The sequence below is a fragment of the Sus scrofa genome, chromosome 13 (assembly GCF_000003025.6).
Source record: "Sus scrofa isolate TJ Tabasco breed Duroc chromosome 13, Sscrofa11.1, whole genome shotgun sequence".
NCBI lineage: Eukaryota > Metazoa > Chordata > Mammalia > Artiodactyla > Suidae > Sus > Sus scrofa.
This window is the reverse complement of record NC_010455.5, coordinates 76308646-76335055: the sequence shown is the minus strand read 5'-3', so window position 1 is coordinate 76335055 and position 26410 is coordinate 76308646. Positions and strand designations below refer to the sequence as shown.

At 46.9% G+C, this 26410-nt stretch overlaps 1 protein-coding gene across 1 annotated transcript in view; it reads right to left on the bottom strand.

Annotated features, from left to right (window-relative positions):
* Positions 1 to 26410, bottom strand: part of EPHB1 (EPH receptor B1) — a 446863-nt gene that overhangs the window by 16485 nt on the left and 403968 nt on the right. Inside the window, exon 13 of the mRNA XM_021069481.1 lies at positions 2956 to 3105. Coding sequence (XP_020925140.1) covers positions 2956 to 3105 — 150 coding nt within the window. The remainder of the gene's footprint in view (positions 1 to 2955; positions 3106 to 26410) is intronic.

Sequence of the window (26410 nt, the reverse complement as noted above, 5' to 3'; positions counted from 1 at the left end):
GGCACCTCTCTGGGCCATCTGAAGGCCAGTGTGAGCAAAGATCCTGGGGCCCCAGGAGACAGGGACAGGGTAGGGTGAGGCCTGCTCTCCCATACCTTGAGAAGGCAGGTGTGGGGCTGGGGGGAATCTAGGAGCAGGTGGTCTGATCCCAGTTGCCTCCCCAGAGCTGGGGGGGGAGGGTGGGGAAAGGCTGGAACTCCTCCAGGAAAGGAGCAGAGGCCCTCCCTTTTTTTCCCTCCTGTCCCCAGCAGGGCTCCTGGCTGTTCCCAGACAAGTGCTTCCCATTAGTGAGATGGGCGGTGGGCGGGCTTCCTTGACCTTCTGCGAGGAGAGTGAAGTGGAGGAGCTCAGAGCTGTGGAGGAACCAGGGCAGAGGGGGTTAAGCTGAGCTCTGATGTTTCAATAAAACCACAGCTCCTCTCCACAGACACTGCCACTCTCATTATCTCTGTCAATCAGATCCAAGCAGTAGAACTTCCAAGTTCTCTCTCTGGCTGACAAACTCTCTGTACATGTTCAAAGACCTTCCTGGGCTCCGGAAGCCCAATTACCAGCACTCTGACTTGTCTCTGCAATTCTCTTTCTTAAAGCCTTTCAATTGTCATCTGTAAAATCCTTTACTGCCACCACCTCAGTGGTTTCTGATGAGTCGGGCTATAGCCTGAGCTGCTGGGAGCCCCTCCTGTCGCTCTGCCAGGCCAGGTCATAAGATGCCTTCTGAATGGGCAAAAATCACCCTCTGCCTTCCACAGAGAGAGAAATGGTACTCGGGACACACTGACTGGCTTTATTTTAGAGAAATCCAACAAAATTCAAATAAGCTGCTACTTTGCAGATGTTCTTATTCCCTCTGAGTCCCAGCTCAAGCAATAAATATCTGCAAGATGTCCTTACCTGCCCCCCCCAAATATTCCCACAGCCCCATGCCTGTGCCACTGGGCTGTAAACCCCCCAAGAATAAAGCCAGCAAGCACAATGCTTAGTCACAGTTAACGGATACTGAGTGTTTGTTGAATAAATGATTTGGGAATTCTGAAAGTCTAATATCAGAAACTGCATTTGTTTTCAGCATAGGTGAATGCCTTTGCGGAGAATATCTTGAATGTCAAAGCTTGCCTGTCAGACAGTTTCATAATCCATTCTATGTGTGCGGAATTGTTCTTAATCGGATTACAGTCTCTGGGCAGGACAAAATGGATCTGCTGTTTCCAGCTAACGTTTGTCCCTCATCTAGCTGGTGGTACAGACGGAACCAGGGTGCACTTGATTCTGTGAAAGCAGTCTCGGCATCAATTCTGACACTTACAGATTTGACATGCTATAGGAGCAGAGGCAAAGCATGGATAATCAGAGAAAATAGGGGATCTAGACGCCACACATGGTTGGCATCGGGACCTGGTTATGGATGCAGCCATTTCACCTGCTCTGGGCTGAAGCCGTTCTGCCCACGGGAGCAGGAGGCACTCATACCAGGACCCAGCTCCTCTCTCCTCTCCCAGGTCTCCAACTTTCTCAACCTTCTGAGCCAACAGCCATGGCTGGAAACCTCTGGCTGGATAGAAGGGCTGGGGACAGACTTCTTCAGTTTACTGGTGTCTCAGAGCCTACCCACCATGGAAATGCTTACAAGTGGCTGCTTTCCCCATCTGGGCTGGGCCAGCCCTGCTTCTTCTTGCTTGGAAGTTGGGAAAGATAATAACTTCCCCCTACCCAAGATGAAGGAAGGAGCAAGCTGAGAACAGAGGTTTTGCAGGCATTGCAAACTATAATCCTCTCAGCTCCAAGAGAAGGTCATATAGTCAGATAACAAAAGAGGAGTGGGAATTCCCACTATGGCTTGGCAGGTCAAGAACCTGACTGGTATCCATGCAGATGTGGGTTCCATCCCTGGCCTCACTCAGTGGGTTAAGGATCCAGCGTTGCCGTGAGCTGTGGTGTAGGTAGCAGATGTGGCCCAGATCCTGTGTTGCTGTGGCTGTGGTGTAGGCTGGAAGCTACAGATCCAATTCAACCCTTAGCCTGGGAACTTCCATATGCCACAAGTGTAGCCCTAAAAAGACAAAAAAAAAAAAAAACCCAAAAACCACAGAAAAGAAAAAAAAAAAAAGGAGTGGTCCTGGGGGAACAGCCCAGGGTGCAAGGCAGGGGTGAAATTCCAGGTAGTACTGGACCTTATCAAAGCAAATCATCCTCTAAAGGCTTTCCACCTTTTAGTAATTATGGAGCAAAGGGTCCCATCTGGAACACTCCCAAAACACCTCTGTTTAAAGCATCTCAGAGGACCCTTCTCTTTCCTTTCTGCCTTTCTCTTGTGGGTCGCTGAAAGGGTGTTGATGACCTCCGTTGCGACAGGTCCCCTCCTGAGGCCCGTCTGTATCTGCCTGGCTTTGGGACTCTCCCTCAGCACCTCCTTCACTGACAGGTGACACGGGCTCCCAGAAGAGCAGATTCTCAGGAAAGAAGCACCCCTTACAATTAACTCCTCTCTTGAAAGCTGAAAGGTGCGAGTCCCCAGAAGCTGCAGCTGACTCAACACAGCTCATCGGTCAGAGCAGAGCAGCTAGAAGCCAGGTTCTGACCAGGGCTGCTTCCCCTCCATCACACACAGTGACAGAGGGCACATAGGCTGGTGCTCTGGAGAGGGGCAGAATTCCCTGATTAACTTCGGGCCTGATCTATTCATGGTTCATGGCCATTCAGAACCAGCCCATTGTCTCCTGGGTTGGCCTGGGCACCTTACAGGCTTTGGGGTCATGGGGAGCATCGCATCTCCCTGCTGGGCTCTTTGATTAGCTCAACCATTGGTGCCATGGGATCCCTGTATCCCCTGCCCTGGACACCTCACATTCACATTCTGAAGCCTCGAGAAGAAAACAGAGAGATGGGTTTGGAAGGCCACGGGCCATGGGACCCCTAGGGTGGGGCTTGTGGCAGCCAGGTGCCGCTGACACTCACATCTTGGTTGGACATATCCCAGTAGGGTCTCTCTCCAAACGACATGACTTCCCACATGACGATCCCGTAGCTCCAGACATCGCTGGCGGACGTGAACTTGCGGTAGGCGATGGCCTCTGGAGCCGTCCATCTCACCGGGATCTTGCCTCCCTGGAGGAAGGAGAAGACTGGTCAGCCCAATAGTTGGGTTCCTAGTCGACGGTGGTGAGAATAAACTGGGCACACGTGTCCTTCCAGCCCCACCCCCATGTCTCGTGAATTAGGATAGTCAGCAGGGCAGTCAGTGTCCCCGTGCAGGGCGATCTGCGGGGCTGAGCCGTCTCAGGTCAGGTGCGGTCACAGGGCACCACATGAGAAGTGGTGCCTGGGGCTGCAGCTGCATTTGCCCCCTGGCTCCCTACATCCTGGTTCTAATGTCACTGTGGGTGGGAGAAGTAAGTGAAACCGGCATAAAAGCACTGCCACAGGGCAGTCCATGAGATCAGCCACGTGAGCCTGACAGGTGGGCGTGGCAATACCGTCCCCCAGTGTTGCACACATCATGAAGCAAAACAAGTAAAAAAAGAAGGCAGTGACCAGTGACGAGCAATACCTCCTGGAACCACCACCCCCCTCCACCCCTGACTGCAGGATCACACTGCGTCGCTCCCTCTGCCCCCCTTGCCTGTGCCCCACCCCGGGGAACAGTTTTCCGTATTCTGCAGCCTGCAGGCAGCCCTGGCTGCCCTGGGTTTAACAGTTTCAGTGCTGAGAGATGCAAGCTCTCCTCCCAGCCCTTCTGTGCAGGTCGGCATTGGAGCTGCAGATACGCTTTTCCAAAGAGCCGCTCTTAGGTTTGTTTCTCGGTCTGTCTTGCCCTCCGACCCCACACTGGCGGTTTCCAACTTGGCTCTCTGCTTGGCACTTGGTTTGTCTGCCAGACCTTGACCTGTTTTGTTCACCTAAGGGATTGATGTCCAGCCATCCATTCATTCATCCATCCGCCCTGTTAACAAACAGGCCCTGAGCACCACTTTGTGCCAGGCCCCCTCTCTGAGAAGCTGGTGTCCCAGAGCCGAGCTGGCCAGGGGCCCTGCCTTCAAGCTGCACAGGGTGTGGGGAGGCAGACCAGAAAACAGAAACTTAAGACGTATTGTTAGCAAGACGGAAAGTGATGAGGGTGAGGCCAAAGGGGATCCAGGGTGTTCTGAGAGCCAGAAGAGACTCCTTAACACAGGAAGGGGTTAGGGAAGATGGCCAGCAGCAGTCAGAGGGGGCAGTTTCCCTTTGGCCAGGTGTGGATACCTGTACTATCCTTTTCTACCTGTGTGACCTCTCTGTGCCTCCATTTCTCATTGGAAAAATGGGGGTAAAGGATTGCACTTCCATAGTGGGTTGTGGTGAGGATAAGTGGATTACTACCAATCTAGTGTGGGAGCAAGGCCTGGCATACTGGGTCCATGATGTACATGTGGTAACTAGTTAATCAGGCAGAGTGCGGGGAGGAGGGACGCCCAGGCCGCAAGGAGCATGTGCGGATGCTGGGGTAATGGAGAGAATGGCAACTGCCAGCAAAGTGGGCCCAGGACTGCAGGAGCACAGAATTTTGAAGGAGGAAGTAAAGAGAGGCCGACAGAGAGCAGGGCATGCTCTGCAGTACACCGATGCCACTCCTGGGGGTAGAGTTCATCCTTCTCCAGAGTAAATATCATCCTCATTTTCAATTCTTCACGCCAAATACCGGACTTCACTCCCAATGCCTGGGCTCTGCCTCCATAATGCATGAGACCTGCGGCTCCCTTCCTCCCTCCCCTTCTCAGCTGCCTCCTGCCTTGGCTGAAGGAGGCTATTTTTACACTGACCGTCCTCACGATCTGTTCAAATCACCAGAGATACATGTTGGACTTTAGCAAAAATACCTTAAAAATGTACAAGTGGTTAATCTGAGCACAAGTGAGAGAAACAGGAGCCAAGTGCAAAGTGTATTTTTATCTGGTTTCCTACCCGGGGTCTGGGAGGAAGAAAGGCGATCTGGCCCCGACCTCCCCAGGCACACATCCAGCTTTCTGCAAAGAAGACAGCCCTGATTTCCCCGGGGACGGTGGCAGGCTTTTGTGGTGGGAGACATCCTTAGCTCAAATGCCAGCAACGTGACAAATGCCTGGAGGGCAGGCTGGGGCTGCGGAGGCAACAGGATACTCTGTTCTCACCATCCCCCAGAACATGAATGAATTGACTGGTTTTATCTCCTCAGTACCATGGCTGGGAAGAGAGGTGGAAAATTCAGCCAGTGAACCAGGAGCTGCCAAACACCTGAGGCCAGTGTCCGACAGCTCAGGGACCCCATGCTGTGTGTCCCCCATGAGGGGAAGGGGAGTTGCCACACATGGGGCTTCCCTAGAGGAGAGGGGTTTCTGGTCTCTCAGTATACCTGGGTTATGAGGCAGGAGAGGATAGGAGTTTAATTAGTGTGAGAGTGTGTGTGGGGGGGGCAGACAGAAAACTTGGCCATGTGGGTCTGTCAGTAAGAGTTAGGATTTATCTTTTGTGTCTGTTTGTGTCAGAGAGAGGGGCAGGGGAGGCAAAAGTGTGTGGTTCTTCTGCATCTCAAAGAGGTGATCTGGGAGTCTGAAGGTGTCCTCTCTGCCAAGTCTCGAGCAGACCCCAGGGGCTGCCAGTGACAGCTGTTGAGCCCTCCCTCCTGGATGTCAAGCGGCGGTGCCAGGCCCGCTGGCGAGGCGCCTGGGCCCTCCTGCCACCTTGCGCTGTTGGGCCTCGCTGAACACAGAGTTTGGCCTGTCACCACCCTGCCTCCATCCCAGCGGGTGGCAGAGCCTTTGAGAAGAGCAGCCCCAGACAGGCAGGTGACAGCTTGTCATGAGCGGCTCTCCACCAAGAGAGCAGGGGACGCTGACCTCCGAGGCAGCCAGGGGGGCACAGGGATGGGTGCTTCCTTCCTGGCAGTTTTAGTTTCCTCTCAGCTTTTCAAACATCCTATCATCGGCATTGTCTTCTGACGATCAGAGGTAATTATGGTGACGATCATTTAACCCGTTTTCAATTATGTGAAAGGAAATCTACTAACGGAGAGCATGGTGACCAGCCCCACGCAGGGGATTCAAAGAAAAGGAAGTGGGAGGGTGTTGCAGTCACCAGGGCTTCTGCTAGTCTGGACCGGAAAGCCCAAGGTCAAGGTATTCCTGTGACAGCAGAGGGTTCTGAGGGTCCTGGCTCTCACCAATGCAGGTGTGAGGAAGCGGCACAGGGAAGGAGCGAGCAGTTTGCTCTGTTGGATGGGAGGAAGCCTTGGGGGAGAATTCCCAGGGGGTGGAGAACAGGTGAGGCTCCCTGGAAGGAACCTCCACCCATGTGGGAAGAGGGGCTGACACTGGGCCTGAGGAGAGCATTGTCCTCTGCACTGGTTTCTTCAAGCACCAGATGACTTGATGCCCTGAGGGATGCTGAGGGCATAGGTCTGCCTTCTGCGGGAACCAGGTTCCCCCAGAGCTGCGGCAGGGGTCACTGGTGGGATGCGGGGAAGGGAGAAGGGGAGAGGAGGGAGGAGCATCCCATGGCCATCAGTGTACCTCAGACACCGACCTTTCAGGTAAAGCTTGTCAGTCTTCGAAAGTCTGGCATCTCCAAAAGTTTACTTCAGAACAGTCGTGCCTTAACTCAGGTGTGAGACAAACCACAGAGATTGTGTGTGCAAGTGTGTAATTCAATAAATTAGGGGACAATGTCTGGCAGCAGATTAATTCTAACCCAGTCATCTTCAAGGTCACCTGCTAAGAACCCCCACCCACACCTGCCGCAAAGAGTGATACCAACATGTAGAAGGTTTCAGCATAGAGGTACTTTAGACCCTCAGCCTTAGCCGGCCTGCAACACGCATCTCTGCAGCCCCCACTCTGCCCAGCACCCTGCTGGAAACCTGGCAGAGATAAGACAGCCCCACTGTCAAGGAGCAATGGAAACCTCCAATGCCACCTGGACAACTCACTGCCTTGTCACTGTCACATTAGACAGGTACAGCTCATAGCATTGGTTCTAGAACCCACCCATGTATGGAGCTTTCCAGGCTGAAGCCTGAGCATAGGACTGATTTCCTTTGCTAGTTACTTATCCTAGAGATGCCCATAAGGGTGACACTTCTGTGAGTCTGCATTGTGACAGACTCTTCTTCACCATCATGCGTGAGATGAAGCCTCAGCGGAGATATAACAGGAATCCAGACACTCATGAATATTGAATATTGTGATCATGGAATCACTGGAATCATGCCGCATGAGGAATCCCCTTGAAGGGATAGGTTTATGACTGAGAATATCATACGATGGCTCTGAATTTCATAATGTCCACTGTCAAACAGGTTTATAATATATAAAACATACTGGGGTTGTTTTTTTTTCTTTTCTCTCTCTCTTTTTTTTTTTTTTTGTCTTTTTGCCATTTCTTGGGCCGCTCCCACAGCAGATGGAGGTTCCCAGGCTAGGGGTCTAATCAGAGCTGTAGCCGCTGGCCTACGCCACAGCCACAGCAATGCGAGATCCTGGCCACGTCTGCAACCTACACCACAGCTCATGGCAACGCCGGATCCTTAACCCGCTGAGCAAGGCCATGGATAGAACCCGAAACCTCATGGTTCCTAGTCTGATTTGTTAACCACTGTGCCATGACGGGAACTCCATACTGGGGTTGTTCTGAAGATCCAATATGAGATATGTGTAAATAACTCAGGATAGTATTACCATTAACCAGGAATTTATGTTTGTGAGTTGAATTGTCTCCCTGCAAAAGGTATGTTCAAGTTCTAGCCTCCTGTACCAGGACACGTGACCTTATTTGGAAATCTGGTCTTTGGGGATGTAACTGGAACTACAGAACCAGCCCCAAACTGGCCTGATCCTATTTCTAACAAGTTCCTGAGCTGTTCTGCAGAGACGACAGAACAAAACCACAAGTTGTGCTGCCAAAGCATACACAAGGAGAGAAGTTTGATCCTAAATAACACTTAGAACCAAAGTTTCTCCATGCCCACAGAACAAAAGCATCAGAACATAACCCGAACCTAAATGCCAGAACATTTTCAGAAGCTAAGGCTTCGATGCCCAGGAGACCCAGTGCTGAGCCCCCATTACCACACCTTACCATCAAATGCTAAGTTCCAAAGTCCTCCAATCAAACCCTGCCCTGCCAGCACTTCCAGATACCATCCCTCCTTCCCTAACTCATAAAACTGTAACAGAATCCCAGATCAGGGAGACAGATTGGAGAGCCTTGTCTTCTACCTCCTTGCCAGTCAACCCTACAATCAAGCATTTTCTTTTCTTAAATGCTGGTGCCACAGTATTGGCTTCTACGCATTTCAGGCAGTAAGCCCTTTGCTCAGTAACATAACCAAGTAAGATGAGGTCATTACTGGATTAAAGAAGGACCTAAATCCAATCACTGATGTCTTTAGAAGAAGGTCATAAAGACATGGAGACATGGAGAGACTATCAGGTAGGAAAAAGTACCAAGTGAAAATGGGGGCAAAGATTGGAGAGATGTATCTACAAGCCAAGGAATGGTACAGATTGACAGCAGCCACCAGAAATGAGGAGAGAGGCATGGACCAGATTCTTTCCTGGGGTCCTTGGAGAGAGCAGGACCCAGCCAACACCTTGATTTTTGGACTTCCAGCCTTAAGAACTGGGAGAGGAAAAAAAAAAAACAAAACCTGCTGTTTAAAATCACCTCTTTTGTGGTCCTTTGCTGCAGCAGCCCTAGGAAGCAAATATGTCAAGTACGTACAATTTTACCAGACACTAGTTTAAGAATACTGTTGTTAAATTCTCAGGTGGCAGACCCATAAGCTACTATTAGGAGGCAGTGGGATTTGAGAGTGAGAGAAACTTCTAATATTTAGGTAGAATCCTAGCAGGTAAACCACAGGGCTTCTGTAATATTTCCCCAGTGCTGTTGCTCAGACCCAGACCAATCTACTCCTTGAAGGACTGCCCTTTGCTTAGCAATGTGAGTGGTGTGTGTGTGTTGGGGGGGGGGATACTTTGAAGGACAAGAACATGGCACTTCCACTGATAGAACAATGAGGATGCCTGTCAGAAGGAATCTCTGATGATGATGCTGGGGCCATATCACAACTCCTACTGGAGAGGCACGACATTCCTGAAGGAGAATCAACCTTCACTCCACCAGCCATGTCCACACACAGACCCAGCTGGCCAGTCCAGGCCTGGGTAGCCATATCTGAATTGCACAATGCTAGCCGAAGGCATGTCAATATCCCTTTCTTTGGCATATCCAGAACACCTAGCCTATGTTGCTCAAGCTTGGCTATCCACTGGAATCACTCTAGGGAAGGGCATTATTATTATTATTAATGCAATGGGTGCTCTAACTTATTTAGAATTTGTGGGAGCAGTGCCCAAGCATCGGTAAGTTGGACCACGCTTCAGGTGATTCTAATGTGCAGTCATTCAAACCTAATGTTTTATTTATTACCATGCTAAGTCACAACCACTGGCCTGCAGCCCTGGTTCTCAAATTTGAGTGTGTATCCGAATCTCCTGAAACCTTGTTTAAACACATGTCACAGGGCCCTAACCCGGACCTTCCCATGTGCAAGTTCTGGGATTGGCTTGGAGAATTTACATTTCTAACAAATTCCCAGTGTGGTTCTTATACTTTAAGACCCATTGGCATAGATCGATCTGTCATAAGTCATGGATTGAGTGAGGTCTCATCTCAGATCCCAATTCTGGTCATTGCTAATGGTGGGGTTGAGAAGAATTCTGAGGCTTCATCTGAGGTCAGCAAAGGAAAATGCCGTGACTGGTAATGAATGATGCCTGCCACAGGTGAGAGGATGAGTGGCTGGACATATGACAAGTATTTGCCTCACTGCCCCAATCCCCAAAAGGTCTTAAAATGATGAGGAAAAAAAAAAAAAAAGCCATGAGCTGGCTTCTTTAAAGTTTCTGCCAAGTGGCCCAAAGGAAATGGAGGGAGAGTTGGGGTGAAGTTCACATCACATACAACAAGTGTCCTTCTGGAGTGGCAGGCTGAACACTTCCCTTGGAGCAGGGACCGTCCTGACCACGTGCTTGACCAGCCTTGGTGAGGTATCTGTCTGTGAAGGGCTCCACACAGCCCTCTGTGGTCAGTTCAGACACAGATGGCCCTGCCCTCAGGGTGCACCCATGGGACATCTGCTCCTCTGGTTCCCCAGTCACTGTCCACTGCCTTGGAGCCAGAGATCTAACATGATTCTAAGTGTTAAACTAAGACGGTATTTTGGGAGGAATGTCTCTATTTAAAAGCCCTCTCAAAGTACGCTGACCCATTTTCCCCAACCTAATCAGCAAAGTGATTTTTCCACATAAGACCCATATCAGCTATACGAAGGAAAAGAAGTTTCTGCCTAAAAGGTTATCTTTCTCTGAGCACTACCAGCTTCTAACAGCCAGTGGAAATGGCTTCTGGCTGCTGGATTGCAACTGAGTCTATATAATAAAGAGGCTGTTCCTAGTTCCCCAGGATGCCAGGAATTTGCATGAAAACAGTCTCTCCATCTTCTGAGAGAGTTCATCTGGCCCCACTGCTTATTTCTTTCCAGAAGCCACAATCTTGATAGTGACACTGTGATTTATTACCATGCTAAGGATTATGATGCAACACACAGAGAATTAGAACTTTTAGGTGGGAAACAGACTGCGGGAACAGGTGAGCCTTTGGAAAGGTTGGTCTTATTTGTCATGCAAATGGCACAAGGAACAGAGAAAGGGGCTGAGAGAAAAGACAACCCAAAAAGACACACTGCGTTGGCTGCAGACAAAATTGTTTCTAAATAGAATGTTTTTCAAAGCTTTTCTTGAAGCATTAGCTGCTCCTCCAAAATGAATGACACAATGTATTTCGTACCAGTAATAAAATATGTGATTTGAATAGCTACAAATGGAGAGATTTACAGTCGGTGGGGTCCGCACTGCCTCTCCCCTGAGCTTTGTGAACGCTGAAACCCTTCTGTGAGATGCTGCGCAAGGTAATTGCAGCCCAAACATCATTTTCCAGCAGCGAGAGAAAGGCCTATTTGGACATAAATTAACTAAAAATATGCGGATGGTAGTGTGTGTTTCATGTGTGAAGAACAGAAAGGCCACTTGGTGACGTTTCCCAGCTGGGGAAAAAAAAAAAAAAGCCCTGTTCTTCAACCAAGCAGACGTTGTTTCTCTGTACAATACTGTCAGGGCAAACAGCTGTCTTTTACTACCCACCCCCAAAAGAGCCCCTGATGGCTGAGATGTGGGCATTTAATTATATTTTTTATCACACATTATTTCTCGAGTTTATAATTAAAAAGACAGGGTGAAGAGACAAGGGCTAAAAATTCACTGGCTGCCTTCATTCATTTGACAAGAGGTGGGGAGTGGGTACCTTCTGGGCAAAGGCCAGGGTCCCTAGAGGGAAAGGGAACAATACCACTTCTGGCCTGAAGAGGGCGCGGCACAGGCACTCTCGCCATGGTAATAGGCAGAGATGGTGAGGCTTGATCTCTCCTAGTGCAGTCCCAAAACTCAGGCCTAGTTTTCAATGCTGCTGAAACGTCTGTCCTGCAGAGTGTTTGGATTAACTGGTCCAATGGGCTTTAGATTCTCTACACTTTGCCTACCCAGAGGGGGACTGTTGGTCCCCTGGGGAGGGAGCCAGTTCCTCTCAAGGATCCACTAAGCCAGGATGCAGTCTGCCCTGCTGCTGAAACCAAAATACTCCCAATCCCAAGGAAGTGGGCAGGAGGGTGAACCCCTAGGCCCTCAGAATGGCCAGGTTGGCGGCGAGGACCGGGAAACAGGGGTGGGTGGGTTGAAGAGGAGGCTAGACGGTCACCCTGCTCTCTACCCTTCCTTTTCTGGGCCAGTCCAGTGTGCATCGATTGCTTCTCTGAACAGGGCAGGGATTGTGCTTTTTTTGGAGCTGCCACTGGAGCCACCATCACCACAGCTTCACTGCTGCCCCTCAGCCCCACACCTACCCTCAGGGACCATAGTTCTCCTGCCCTTTTCTAGTCTGTTTGCCTCACCAGTGACCCCTGGGCTCTCCCAACTGTCTTCAAGTCTCTGTGGCTCCTGTCTCTGTCAACAGGCCGTGACAGCTCCCCCACCTTTGCCCCAAATGTCTCCCCCATGGCCCTCAGGCACCCACTCTTCTCCCATCCCATTCCCACCCCGTGCTCAGTGACATTCAGGGCTTCCTGCCACTCCGAGGTAGGGCTGCACCTCCCACAGCAATGTGGCAGGGCTCCTGACAGTGAGCAGTAAGAGGTGGGAGTGCCCAGTCGAGTGGCTGCTCTGTCTGCACAGCCAACCTGGGGACCTCTACCAGCTCTGTGGGAACCTGGGGATTTGTTCCTTGTCCTCACTGAGCTGACTAAGGCCTTTGATGTTTGCCCACCTCTTCTGTGAGCATCTGACAGACTGTGGCAACCTATTTTCACAGGTTTCCTAGGTCTATTCCTTATTCGAAGGGTGATTTTTGGTGCCTCACCCGTGTCCACTAGCCATGCTTCTAGACTCTCTTCCTGCCCCCACCCTCCAACAGCTATTTTAAAATAATCAGTCACATTAACTAGCTTAAGTTCTTCTGGCCTCCTGAACTGCACTCCCTTCTTGGCACGGCATCTCTCTCAAAGAATCCCAGCAGTTATAACCAAGTCACTTAACCACTCTGTCTTACCGTCTCCACCTGCCAATAGGGATAATAATGCTTAATTATCTCAGAGGGGCGTACAAGGCGCTGCTAGCTGATGCTGGCAGACGGTGAGATGTGTGAGCCAGCCTCCTCTGCCTGCCTCCCAGCGGGAGCCCTCTTTCCAGGCCGCCTGTCCTCTCCAGTAGCAGTGGATGGAGGTCAGGGAGGGCAGGGCCAGCCCCAAAGACCATTCGGGGAGGCCAGCTCCTTCCTGAGTCCCCTCTTCACTAGTCATGTGAACCAGGGGGAGTGAGGAGGGCGGCTGTGGGTTCTCACCTGATAGAAAGTGGAAGCAGCATTTGAAACTGGTCCTTCGATTTCCAGTCTCGTGCTACCTTTTCCTTATAGCAGATAATGGAAAAGAAGTTGGAAGGATAAACGGAGATAAATGTCCCTGTGTATGGCAAGCAGGGCCATCTTTTCTTTCCCAAGGAGGGAGGGGAAGGACTGGCTTCTGTTTTCCTTTGATGGAGTGCGAGCCCCAAACTCTCAGCCAATGGTCCCGTCCCACCTGTGCCATCATCACCCCCAGACTGTCTAAGTCCTAATCAAGCCTGGGGTTAAACAGGACCATGTGAGTCTACCTCATTTTTGGGGAAATTTGTTGAGACATAAGAATGCTAGAGTGTATCTCATAGTGAGATAGGGGGAAGAAAGATATATTTAAAAAAATAATAATAAAGTATTTGGAGTTCCTGTCGTGGCACAGTGGTTAACGAATCCTACTAGGAACCATGAGGTTGCGGGTTCAGTCCCTGCCCTTGCTCAGTGGGTTAAGGATCCGGCGTTGCCGTGAGCTGTGGTGTAGGTTGCAGACGCGGCTCGGATCTTGAGTTGCTGTGGCTCTGGCGTAGGCCGGAGGCTACAACTCCGATTTGACCCCTAGCCTGGGAATCTCTATATGCCGCGGCAGCAGCCCAAAGAAATAGCAAAAGGACAAAATAAATAAATAAATAAATAAAATTTAAAAATAAAGTATTAACAAGCACAGTGTACTGTCTGGGATTATGTTAAGAAGATGAACGATCTCGTGTTGAGGGAGGGGCTGGGGATGTGGGAAAATCTCACAGACTGAAAAAGTTTGGAGAACTGAACTTTTTCTACCAATATTTAAATTGTGCAGTTCTTCACGTCACCATGAGGGGCAGGTGGACATCATGGGCTCAGCTGTGGTAGCCTGAGAAGGACACACCATCATTTATGTGATGCGTAATGCATAATCGGGGTCTAATCATGAGGAGAGACCAGACACACCCCAAATAAGGAAGCTTCTCTTTTAAAAAGGGGGGCAATGTTCTTTAAAAATGTCAATGCTGTAAAACACAAAGAAAGGCTGTGAAAATGTTCCAGATTAAAAGAGACTTTATCAACATGACAGTGAAATGCAATATCTGATCCTGGATTGGATCTTCTACTAGAAAGAAAAAGTGCTAAAAAGGACATCTGGGGGTCAGTGAACAGTTAAAATACAGACAGTAGATCTGATAGTAGTATTTTATCCATGTTAAATTACTGAAGTTGATAACTGTACTGTTACAGTTATTAAGAGAATATCCCTATTCATAGGAAATACAGAAATACACACTGAAGTATGTGGGATACTTCATGGGGCTAAAAAGCCATGATGTCTTCCAAGAGTTCAGGAAGACATTTCTAAAATCTTGGAAAAAACCTTTTTTTTTTTTGCTTTTTAGGGCTGTACTTATGGCATATGGAGGTTTCCACGCTAGGGGTCAAATTGGAGCTGGAGCCATGGGCCTACACCACAGCCACAGCAACTCCAGATCTGAGCTGTGTTTGCAACCTACCCCACAGCTCATGGCAATGCCAGATCCTTAACCCTCTGAGCAAGGCCAGAGATAGAATCTGTGTCACCACGGATACTAGTCAGATTCATTTCTGCTGAGCCACAACGGGAACTCCCTGTATCATTCTTATTCTTGGAACTTTTCTTTATGTTTGACATTACTTTAAAAAAAGTTAAATGTGCAAATTCTTTGGCCCAGGAATTTCTTTTCCTGAAATTAATTATACAGATCTATACAAGTGTACAGAGGCATCTATATAAGAATATTCACTGAAGCATTGTTTGAAATAATACAACATCAGAAGCTGTCTAGATGGCTATCAAAGAGAGCTTGTTAGATAGTTTCTATAGTTCATTCATACAAAGGATGCTTGAGAAAGAATCAGAGAAACTTACAGGGGCAGCATCAAAAGGTTTTCAAAGGCAGGAAGTAAGGTACAAAGAGGGGAAAAGGTCATATTCATGATACATTGTTAAGTAACAAAGCAAAGTGATGAGCATATTGGTATGCATAGTATGAGAACATAAAAATATAGGTAAATACACACACACGCAGTAAAGCTGGGAAGGAAACCCCAACCTATTCATGACAGTGACTTCGGACATTTGGGAAGAAAGAGTCTGTTTCACTTTCTACTTTAAACACACTTTAATTTTTTAATGTTTTTAAACATTGCTTTTATAAATAAAACCAAAATACTTTAAAACAGTGGCATTCTAGAGACTTCTCTGGGTGCCTGTCTTGGATTGGCTGATGTTTCAAGTTGGACCAATGAGCCCTTTCTCCCTACCTGAAATCCATCCATCTTCCCCTGGTATGAGGGGAGGGAGTGGGGGTTATGATGAACATAAGCCTGGTGAGTGGGGCTGGTGATAAAAGCCACTAAGAGCCACAGGGGAAGGGTCAAGTCTCAATTGGAAGAGCAGGAATTGAAGGGTATCTTTCTCCTGCTTTGAAGAGCCCACTGCTTTGGGCCAGTCATCTTGCTCCCTGGGCTCCTGCTACATTTAACATCGACCAGTCTCCTACGCGGCATTTCCGCTCTTCAGAGACCTGTATGTCACTCATTAATTCATCTCTTAGTTCATTCCACAAACATTTATTGAGCCCCATGCAAAAGCTCAGGGATGCTATAATAAAAGAAGAAGGCAGGCCAGCTATTGGGAGTGGAGAATGCAGAGCTGGGTGAGACCATGAGGCAGGTAGCAGAGGCCTTGAAGAGCCACTGGGCAGCATGGAGGAGGACATTGATGTCAAAGCAGCTGTGAAATCAGGCTAGTAAGAGCCGCATTGAGAGCATGGTGGTGGCTGGACTGTGAGCTGAGCTGCCCATGCTTGTTCCTAACTTCTCATTCCTTTGGCCAAGTACTACAGAACTTGCTTGGGGTGTGCTGGGACCCCAGCTTGATTTAGACTTTATCAATACTCCTTGCATCTTATCTGTCCTCTCTCAGGACTAATCTATTTTCTGATCTACTTTAAGATTTAGGCTATATTTCCCCATTCCTTAGAAAACCAACTCCTAGAGATCCTCCCACACTGCAGACTTAGCTTTCTTCCACCTTGGTGGGTCTAGATGCCTGGTCTTTGCCTCCCTGCCTGTCCTGCTTGGGCCCAAAGGAGCCCAAGGATGGGCTGGCTGTATGGCAGTCCCAAAAAGGCAGCTGGATTCTTCAAAGTGGGAAGGCGAGACCCATCAGTGTTTGCCTCTTCAAGCCTGGATTTGACCCTTTCGCCATGGCACTTAGTGGCGGTTATCACCAGTTTCACTCACTAGACTTTGGACCTTCCTAATCTTGCCATAGTCTTGAAGCTCTGCCTAGAACTGCAGAGCCTTTGTTTCAGAATTATGAGTATGGGAGTATCTCCTGCTGAAGACTAAGAGTCTCTCTTTTCAGAGAGTTCAGAACTCATTGTATCTGGGTTTGGTGAATGCTAAGCCATTCTAAAACAGTTTTCATTTCCATTAAGTTCATGCTCTCCCAAGGCCATGGAACCCACTGTTTTGTAGAAGCCCCAAAGTTTCAGGAATAATCCTCAACTAGAAGTCAAGAGAAGCCCTGGCAGGTTGACCAGATTGGTGGCCTCTGCCCGTGGTAAGCAGAGCTTTCTCATTTGGGCTTGGTGGAGGGTGCCCTGGTGGTTCTACATCCTGCAGGAGTATTTCAGTATCTCCCAAGGCCTCTCATACATTCACATTTCTGACCCCTCCAGGGTTGTATTTTACTACCTGTGGCAAAGGCTGGGTGAGTTTAGGACAGGCGGAAGGCAGGGCATCCTAGCTTTGGAAGAGAGTAGGCAGGAGGCCAAGAAGCAGGAATTAACGAGCCAGCATATTTATGGGACAGACTGAAATTTGTCTGCTTCCCCCATCTTCTGCCCCTCCCCCCAAGTAAACTAGATGATTTAGATCAACGGTATGGGCAACGTGAAGAGTGATTGGGACAAGACCAGCCTGAAAGGTCACAGCCTAAAACAGGGATTGGCAACCTGGGAACAGATAAGAATCTTAATGTTTTGGGCAAAGGTCATTCCAAAATTTCCCTGGCAAAAATCATAGAGAACGTGATCTTCAGAAAGTTACTAGGTCAAGTTTCTAAGCAAGACAAAAGAACATTTGATTGTGTTATGGAACTATCATCCAAATGTTCCCATGTCAGTGATGACAAGCACTGGCCTGGTAGCTGGAGCTGGAAAAGGTCATTTTGCAGCCATGGTAATATAGACTGGTTCAGACAGGAATCATCAAAGGATGCTAAAACTGGGGGTAGGGGATTTCGATGAATAACAGGATATTTGCATGGTCTGACTGTCTTCCCCACAGGCTGCTTAACAGTTACAATAGAAAAAATACAATATATATATGCATGTAAATATACACTGGATAAGTTGGAGAAAAGCTTGAACAGGTGATCAAAATCAGTAAGTCCAGTCAAGGGGCAAATGGACATCAAGAATCTTGAGATATGACACCCCAGAAATCACTTACTACACTATATACCCACTATAGAACCTGAACCTAATTGTGAGGACCACCAGAAAACTCCAAAAGGAAGAATATTCCATCAATGAAAAAAAAGGGAAGGTATTCTTAAAAAAAAAAAAAAAAAAAGTGTCAGTGTCATCAAAGACAAAGACAGTGGAACTATTCCACATTGAAGGAGACTGAAAAAAACCACGAGGACTAAGACCTGACCCTAGATGGCATTTCCTGGAGGGTAGTCACTTCTCATAGAGACTGGTTTGGAAAAAAATTAAAAATATTGCGTTTGGAATGGATTAGCAATGAGATCCTGCTGTGTAGCACTGGGAACTACATCTAGTCACTTATGATGGAGCATGACAATGTGAGAAAAAAGAATGTGTACATGTATGTGTAACTGGGTCACCTTGCTGTATGGTAGAAAAAAAATTGTATTGGGGAAATAACAATAAAAAAAGAAAAGAAAAAATCTTAGCCATGGTATAAAGGTCTTCAATAAATTGGGGGGGGGAGATTTTATCCAAATAAAAATTTCTTAAGATGCTCCTTTTCAAATGACTGGGTAACCCAAAGGACCAAATAATGGCTTTGCCTTTTGAAGCTGTTCTTACAGAGAAGACCATGAGGAGAGTCCCAAGCATTTATATTATGGCTTCAAACAGAGGCAGTGAAGAAAATGCAATATGGACAATATTCTAGCTTTGAAGCTCCCAAAAATGTAAAAAAATTTCCCCAAATCTTCCTTAAAGACCAATACTTGGCATGATCTGTAGAGTCTCTTCTAGGCCTAGAAAAAGTACAGTGGTGGCACAGAAATATTGACCTCATAAAATGACCCACTGTCATCACACTTGATGACCTATAGTCCTTAAATATTGCCCTTGTAGTGGTAAAACCCTTGTTTGAAAGGAAACCTTGGTAAATGTTCAGCTTTAAGCAGAAAAGAGAGGAGCTGTTGTAGTTGGAATAGGATGAGGTCTGGAGCTGGGATGGGTCTCCCCATCTCCCCGGCGGTGCTCCAACCCAATTCCTATAAACTCTAGGATGTGAAGCTGATGTTATTGACCTCATGGGTTGAAATGCATTCCAGTGACTCTCATTTTTCCTTTCCTTTGATTCACATATATACTCTAATGTAATTACTTTAATTTTGATTTTATTAACAATTTAAAAAATAATCTCTGTCTCAAATCGTTAGGCCTAATACAGACTGGTTCAGACAGGAATCATCAATGGATGCTGAAACTGGGGGTAGGGGATTTTGATGAATAACAGGATATTTGCATAGCCAACTATTTATTACATGACCATCCTAATAAAAATAGCCAGCACTGGTAAATGAAAAGATGCATTTTCACCAGGATGTCAGTCATTCAATCTTTTGCAACCAAAACTCTGGATTTTGTGCTTCTTCCTCGCTATATAGGTTATACAAGTATATAGGTTCTAGGGAATACTCCCATCTTAAAGAGATCAGTTTCATTAACCTAAAAATATCTGACCCAGAGGATAGACTTCTTTGTCCAAAAAAATTATAATTTAACATAAAGGACATGCTTTCGCAGTATCCTTATCTTTATTCTCAGTTTCACCAGGAAATATAGTGGTTCTGGAAACCACTACACCAGCCACTATTTCCACTAATGAAAGGTCTTGCTGGCAATGTTCAACTTTTTTTCTTAAGGTCTTACGATGCTAAGGCTTTCTCTGTAATTTTAAGAAATCTTGCCCCTAATGCTTTATGATAGATACACCCCAGGAAAAGACCATATGAGAACCATAGGACTTACACATTATACAGATGTCATTCCCCCATTTACCAACCATATATTGAATGGGTTTGCATTGAGGAAATATGCACTATAAGACCAGGCTATATCTCTATTTCCATTTTTATGAAGAACCTCAGAGGAGGCAAGAGCAAATGGCCTTGTCTCAAGAATCCACTGGGTGCCAATTGCTTTGCTGGGCACTTTACGTATTTGATATCTTCAAATTTTCACAATCATTCTAAGAAGTAGGTTCTTATCCCCATTTTACAGATTAGAAAACTGAGGCTTATAAACCAAGTAAATACCTCACCTGGCTTATATAATGTATTAGTAGCAGAGCTTGGGTTTATATTTCAGGCTCATTGCCATCCAAGTTTGTGCTCTTTATGTTACATTGATTACATTTTAATGCAAGATCCTACCACGTGCATTATTAACTAATCCCATTCACTGCTAACTACATTTGGCATGTCATATATGGGAACAGATTTCCCTCCTCCTATCAGATAAAAGCATTTCACTGAGATCCAGAATGCTTTATTCTATTTCGTCAGCTTTTACAATAACTTTTATTTTGTTACATTTTACAGGACTTCAGAAAATTATTAAAGCACTTTCAATACAATATTTTTCCTTTGATCTCTACAATAGTCATGTGATATAGACCGAGTATAATATCCTATTCCTGTTCAATGAATAATGGAATGGAGCTTCAGAGAGGTAAAGTGAGTTTTACCCCAAGTTAGTAATTGGCAGTGCCAGGGCTCAAACCATGCTTTTGGCTAGAAATTCAGCCTTGTCCTTGTAAACGCTGAGGGAACCACCCTTCAGAATTACCTACTGTGAAGTCCTACATTGAACTGTCTATCATTAGAGGTATTGGACCAAGTTATACTACATGTTTTGAAATGTGATGAAAACATTGAAAAATAAAGTAAGGAAGGAACAAGTTTAGTGTGTTTGTCATTGAAGATAATGATTACTGGTAGGATAATGCAGATCAAAAGCCAATATAAATAACCAACAAAAAATGAATAATAGGTTTTAAACAATGTTGTCTTATTACTCACTAAAACAATTTTCTAATACTGAGAACAATTGTAGAATACTAATCAGTATTTTAGAATAATAGAACCATAGCATGTGTAATAGGGGGAAAAAAGTAATTTAGGAGGAACATAAAGTATTTTTTAAATAATTTACTTTATCACTTTTTTTGGTTTGTTTTTAGGGCCGCACCTGTGGCATGTAGAAGTTCCCAGGCTAGGGGTCAAACTGGAGCGGCACTGCTGGCCTACACCACAGCCACAGCCACGCGGGATCTGAGCTGTGCCTGCCTGCAACACCGGATGAGATCCTTAACCCATTGAATGAGGCCAGGGATCAAGTCTGCATCCACATGGATACTATTTGCGGTTTGGAACCCATTGAGCCACAACGTGAACTCCTACTTTTATCCTTTTTAAAAAATTTGTATTTATTTTCTAATAATGATTTGCTATCCTTTTTTAAAAATTATAGTTGATTTACAAAAAATATCTTAAAGTGATACTTAAGGAATCGGCTCCTCCCCATGCCCAGGCCTTTGCGTCTCCCTCCCCTTTCCTATCCCACCCCCTCCTGCCTCAACATTTCCTGGCCAAACCTCTGCCCTTCTAATTCCTCAGGGTAGAATATCTAACTACAAAGCCATTTTATACCATTTTATTGGGGATGTTTTTTTGAAAGCATACGAATTTACATTGCTTGGGAATTGGGGATAGGGTCTCCATGGACTTTCTGCCATCCTCTGATCCCTGAAGTGAGCCAAATGCCATTCAAAGGAGAAATTTTAAAAAAATGATGAGGCCTTGGGGAGATGGGAGGGAGTGAGATGGACTGGGAGTCTGGGGTTAGTATATGCAAACTATTACATTTAGAATGGATAAGCAATAAGGTTCTGCTATACAGCACAGGGAACTATATCCAATCTCTTGGGATAGACCAGGATGGGGGGTGATATGAGATAAAGAATGTTTATATATGTATGACTAGATACACTTTGATGTCCAGCAGAAATTGGCAAAACATTGTAAATCATCTGTACTTTGAGAGAAAGAAAGAAAAGAAGGAAGGAAGGAAGGAAGGAAGGAAGGAAGGAAGGAAGGAAGGAAGGAAGGAAAGGAAGGAAAGGAAAGGAAGGAAGGAAGGAAGGAAGGAGAAGGAAGAAGGAAGGAAGAAAGAAAGAAAGGAAGGAAGGAAGAAAGGAAGGAAGAAAAAAGGAAGGAAGAAAGAAAAAGAAAGGGGAGTTCCTATCATGATGCAAAAGAAACGAATCCGACTAGGAACCATGAGGTTTCGGGTTGTCCCCTGGCCTCGCTCAGTGGGTTAAGGATCCAGCATTGCTATGGCTGTGATGTAGGCTGGCAGCTGTAGCTCCGATTAAATCCCTAGCCTGGGAGCCTCCATATGCTGCGGGTGTGGCCCTAAAAAGACAAAAAGACCAAAAAAAAAAAAAAAAGAAAGAAATAAAGAAAGATATGATGAGGGCTAAAGTCAAGGCCTCATGGCCACTCCTGGCTAAGTCATGGGCCATAGCCCTGGGCTGTGTGCCTAAAACACGCACCTCTGATGGACATGAAGTAAGAAAATGTGTATGGACGAAAGCGTCTTGGCTAGTCTGGCATTGAGTGGCAGGATGTGAGGCTGCCGGGTCAGGCCCAGGCACAACTGGGCTGAGGCTTTGCATTTTGATAGAAAACTCTCAGAAGGTTAATGAATAGAAGGTCACCCTTGCTCTTGTCACCTGGGTCATTTCCCCTCACCTCTTCCCACTGCTCCGCTCCTTGGCCAACAAGAGATGAGAGGAACAAAGTCCTGACAGGTCACTTTGAAAAGAGAGTCATTGCTGACCAAGGAAAAAAATATCCGCCTCCAAGAAAGAAAAGAGCTGGCCAGGAAGAGAGACGAGCAGCTTGCAACTCAGGAGCATAATCCATGGGCTTTGAACTTCTCTTTATGCCATTTTTTCCCCTTGTATCAAACACCCAGATGGCATGTGTTTCTCTAAGTGAGCAATATTAGTAGAAGTTCTACATGGATCTTTTCACTGAGAATCTTCTTTTCCTGTTTTGTACTCTCTCGCTTTCTCACAGGGAAAGGGTTTACTTGAATGCTTTTGTGGGAGGATTAAAATAAAATCTTCACCTCTCAAATCTGTTCCGCATACACCCCCTGCGGCTAGAGCATCTGCAAAAAAAGAGCGGGAGCAGAGTGGCCTTTGAGCAGTTCCCCGCCCCCTGCTCTTTGCCTTCCTCACTCTGCTCTCTTTCTCTTGCTTACACTCTGACTCACTCTTCCTTTTACCTCTGGAGCTGTAAATTCCACTGGAAGAGAGTTCCTTGGCTGCCTTCAGATTCTAAAATTCAGCTTTCCCAGAGGAGGTGTAATAGGATCAGCCATGATAAGGCTGCTTTTGAGCTCCTGGGGTCTTGAGAAAAATCACTCTTGTTTCGGGATGCTCCTCAGAGGGCTGGGTGGAAGGGCTTGGTTTCACCTCCTTGGATAAACAACTTGCCTTCTAGAGATTCACTAGACTCGGAAGCCTCTTTTCTTTTTCGGAGTTCCTGTCGTGGTGCAGTGGAAACAAATCCGACTAGGAACCATGAGGTTGTGGGTTTGATCCCTGGCCTCGCTCAGTGGGTTAAGGATCGGGCGTTGCCATGAGCTGTGGTGTAGGTCACAGAGGTGGCTTGGATCCTGAGTTGCTGTGGCTCTGGCATAGGCCAGTGACTACAGCTCCGATTAGACCCCTAGCCTGGGAACCCCCATATGCTGCAGGTGTGGCCCTGGAAAAAAAAAAAAAGAGATAAGCCTCTTTTCACGAGGAGGGTCTGCTTTGTGCAGGGTTCACAGGTCAAGCTCTATTAGGTCCTGAAAGTTCTATTAAGCTGGGTGCAAGGAATGAGCCCCCCTACCCCCTGTATCAACTTCCAATGATGCAGAGGACTCCTGCAGAACCAGAGGGAGATTTGCAAAGACACTGGAATCTCCTTCTTATAAAAACACCAGTCATTGGATTTAGGGTCCACCCTAATCCAGTGTAATCCCATCTTAAGTTGAGTATATCTGCAAAGACCCTTTTTCCAAGTAAGGTCACACTCACAGGTATAGGAGTTAGAACTTCAGTGTGACTTTTCTGGGGGAGGATACAATTCAACTTGTAACAGGGTCCTTCAAGGGCGAATACACCATGGTTTCATTAGCCTTCACACCCTCTTCCCCAAACCAGTCAAATCAGCTTGTTTACAACCTGGAGCACCCCAGTGAGTACACTTCTTTCTGACCTCTTCCCTTCTGATCAAAATGTTACCTTCCTTGGGGAACACCCTCAGCCTCCAAACCCTTATAACCTTATCCATTTACCCATCCATCCTCCTTCCACCCATCCATCCTATCGACAATGACTAAGTACCCAGCTTTACCACCTCGTTCACTCACCTCCAACTTGTCTGGGAAGCTACTCCACTGTCTTCCTCCCTCTCAGCTAAAAGCCACCTCCCTTTTCTCTAAGCAATGGCTCCAAACTTCTTTACTATGCACCCAGTCTGGAAAGTAAGCTTACATCTCATTGAATGATTTACAGATACTACTGCCAATCAACATAGTAAATACAAATACTGTTTAACTTACTTCTCTGGCAGAGGCCCTTGGCTATTGCAAGGAATCAATGATTGATTGGTTCACTGGCTTCTTGACTGACCTTTTGGGACCTCAGTTGAGAAGATGAACTCTGGCTCACCACCCTCTGCTGGGGGGCGGGGGGAATCAATCCAGGTGCCCTCACGGTTCAACCCGCCATCGCTTCCCAGGGCCCCCCTCAGCCTGCACCCTGAGGACCTGGGTCAGGGTCTCATTTCTGGTTCCTCCCCTCTTCCTCCTTCCTGGAGCTCACAGGATGGAGCAAAGCTACTTTGGGCCCACTCTGCTGCTCACACAGTCCTAGCCCTCCATGCTGACTCACTTCTCTTGCCATTTCCTGCAACGTCCCCTTTGAAAGCTTTTTCTATGGGGCAGCTGTTTCTCCCGCATCCGTGCTTATGTTCCCTGACACCCTCCTCTCCTCCATGCCCCTAGCTGAGGAAGGAGGCTCTGCGTCCAGCTCTGGGAAGGTTCCCATGGGGTCCTGGCAGCACTCTTTCCCAAATGAATGCTTTTCCATCCCTGAAGTTTAGCCCAGATGTTCCTTCCTCGGGGTATGTTATACATGCTTGATATATGCTTCTCCTTGGCACCTAACACTTGTAATAACAGCACCTAACAATTGTAATTACATAGTTAAGAGTGTAGTTATTTGAAGTCCATCTTTTTTGCTAGGAAGGAAATTCAAGGAGCTCGGGAAGCATCTGTTTTGTTCGTTGCTGCACTTTGCACTGAGTCGATGCCTAATAAATGCATATTGGTTGAGAATGGCCAGTAGAAGCTTCGCATGAGCCTGCGCCCAGGTGGCAGACCCTCCTGTCTGATGACAGGCATGGTGAAAGGCACACAGGGAGGAGGGCTTTGCCTTCCTGACCCCACACACCAGGCACAGAGTGAAGAGAGGTAATGGCCGAGAAACCTGACCTGGGCCTTGCTCCCGTCCCCAGGGTATTAGCTGGCTCAGGCTCTGAAATCCCATCCTGATCCCACTCATGCTAATAATACACTGGCCTTACTAATAATAATTACACTGAGTCTTTTTCAAAAGGGCACTTCAGTCAGGGTTTGATATCCCTAACCGAGCATCTGGTGACAAAGTGATCCAGGGAGAGGTACTAGTGGAAGGGGAGGCAAGGCTGCCGGGAGAAGAATGATGTGAGCAGCAGAGCAGGGGCTAGAGCAGCGTCTGAATGATTCCTCTCTCAGCTTAATTAATGCTACAGGAGAATGTCCAGGGGATTGGGGCCTGGTTTTATTCTGGCTGCAATTAAAGGGTTCCCCCTCTTTTCTTTACTTTATTCCTGTGCACTTTCCCATCCACCCAAGAGAGAGTCTGTTCCTCCAGCTCAATGATTGAAAGAAGAGCGAGAAATCATAATTTGAAAACGGCCTCGTGAGGGAAGCTAGGGATCAGATAAGGAGGAGACTGTATGATTTAAATGTAAAAACCACCAAGAACGGTGTGGGGGGGAGAAGTGAAGCTGAGCCTGGGTCGCTGGACAGAAAGCCAGCAAACCTTTCTCACTCCGGAAAGACCAAGTTCCCAGCCTGAGCCCAAAGCCTCAGGCAGAGGGATCTTCCCAATAGCATCTCCTTTTAGTTCATCTTAATTTTACTGAAGCAGAGTTGATCTACAATGTTGTGTTAATTTCTGCGGTACAGCAAAGTGATTCAGCCATACATATGCACACATCCATTCCCATGTAGGTTATCACAGAACATCGAGTAGACAGCTTCTGCACCTGAGGCTGCAAAGTGCAGACAGAGGGGACTCTCTCCGGAAGGCCTGCAGGAAGGGTTATCTCTGAGATAATTTTATGCTTTCTTTGCACCTTGTGAATTTTAAGTACATTATAAAGGAAAAAAAAAAACCAAAACCTAAAACGAGCACTCTAGCAGTGGAATTCACTTCTCTGTGGTAATGAAAGGAAATGAAAAGGAACAAAATAATGCCATTTGCAGCAACGTGCATGGAACTAGAGACTCTCATACTAAGCGAAGTAAGTCAGAAAGAGAAAGACAAATACCATATGATATCACTTATATCTGGAATCTAATATATGGCACAAATGAACCTTTCCACAGAAAAGAAAATCGTGGACATGGAGAAGAGAACTGTGGTTGCCAAGGGGAGGGGGAGGGAGTGGGATGAACTGGGAATTTGGGGTTAATAGATGCAAAGTATTGCCTTTGGAATGGGTGAGCAATGAGATCCTGCTGTATAGTACTGGGAACTATATCTAGTCACTTGTGATGGAGCATGATAATGGGAGAAAAAAGAATGTATACATGTATGGGTGACTGGGTCACCTTGCCATGCAGTAGAAAATTGACAGAACACTGTAAACCAGCTATAACGGAAAAAAATAAAAATCACTATAGAAATAAGAAAAAAAAGAAAAGCCCAGCCCTTACTCCACGTGACTGGGAGGGTCTGTGTCCACATGCACCGGTCTTAAGGAAGCCCTGGCTGCCCACATGTT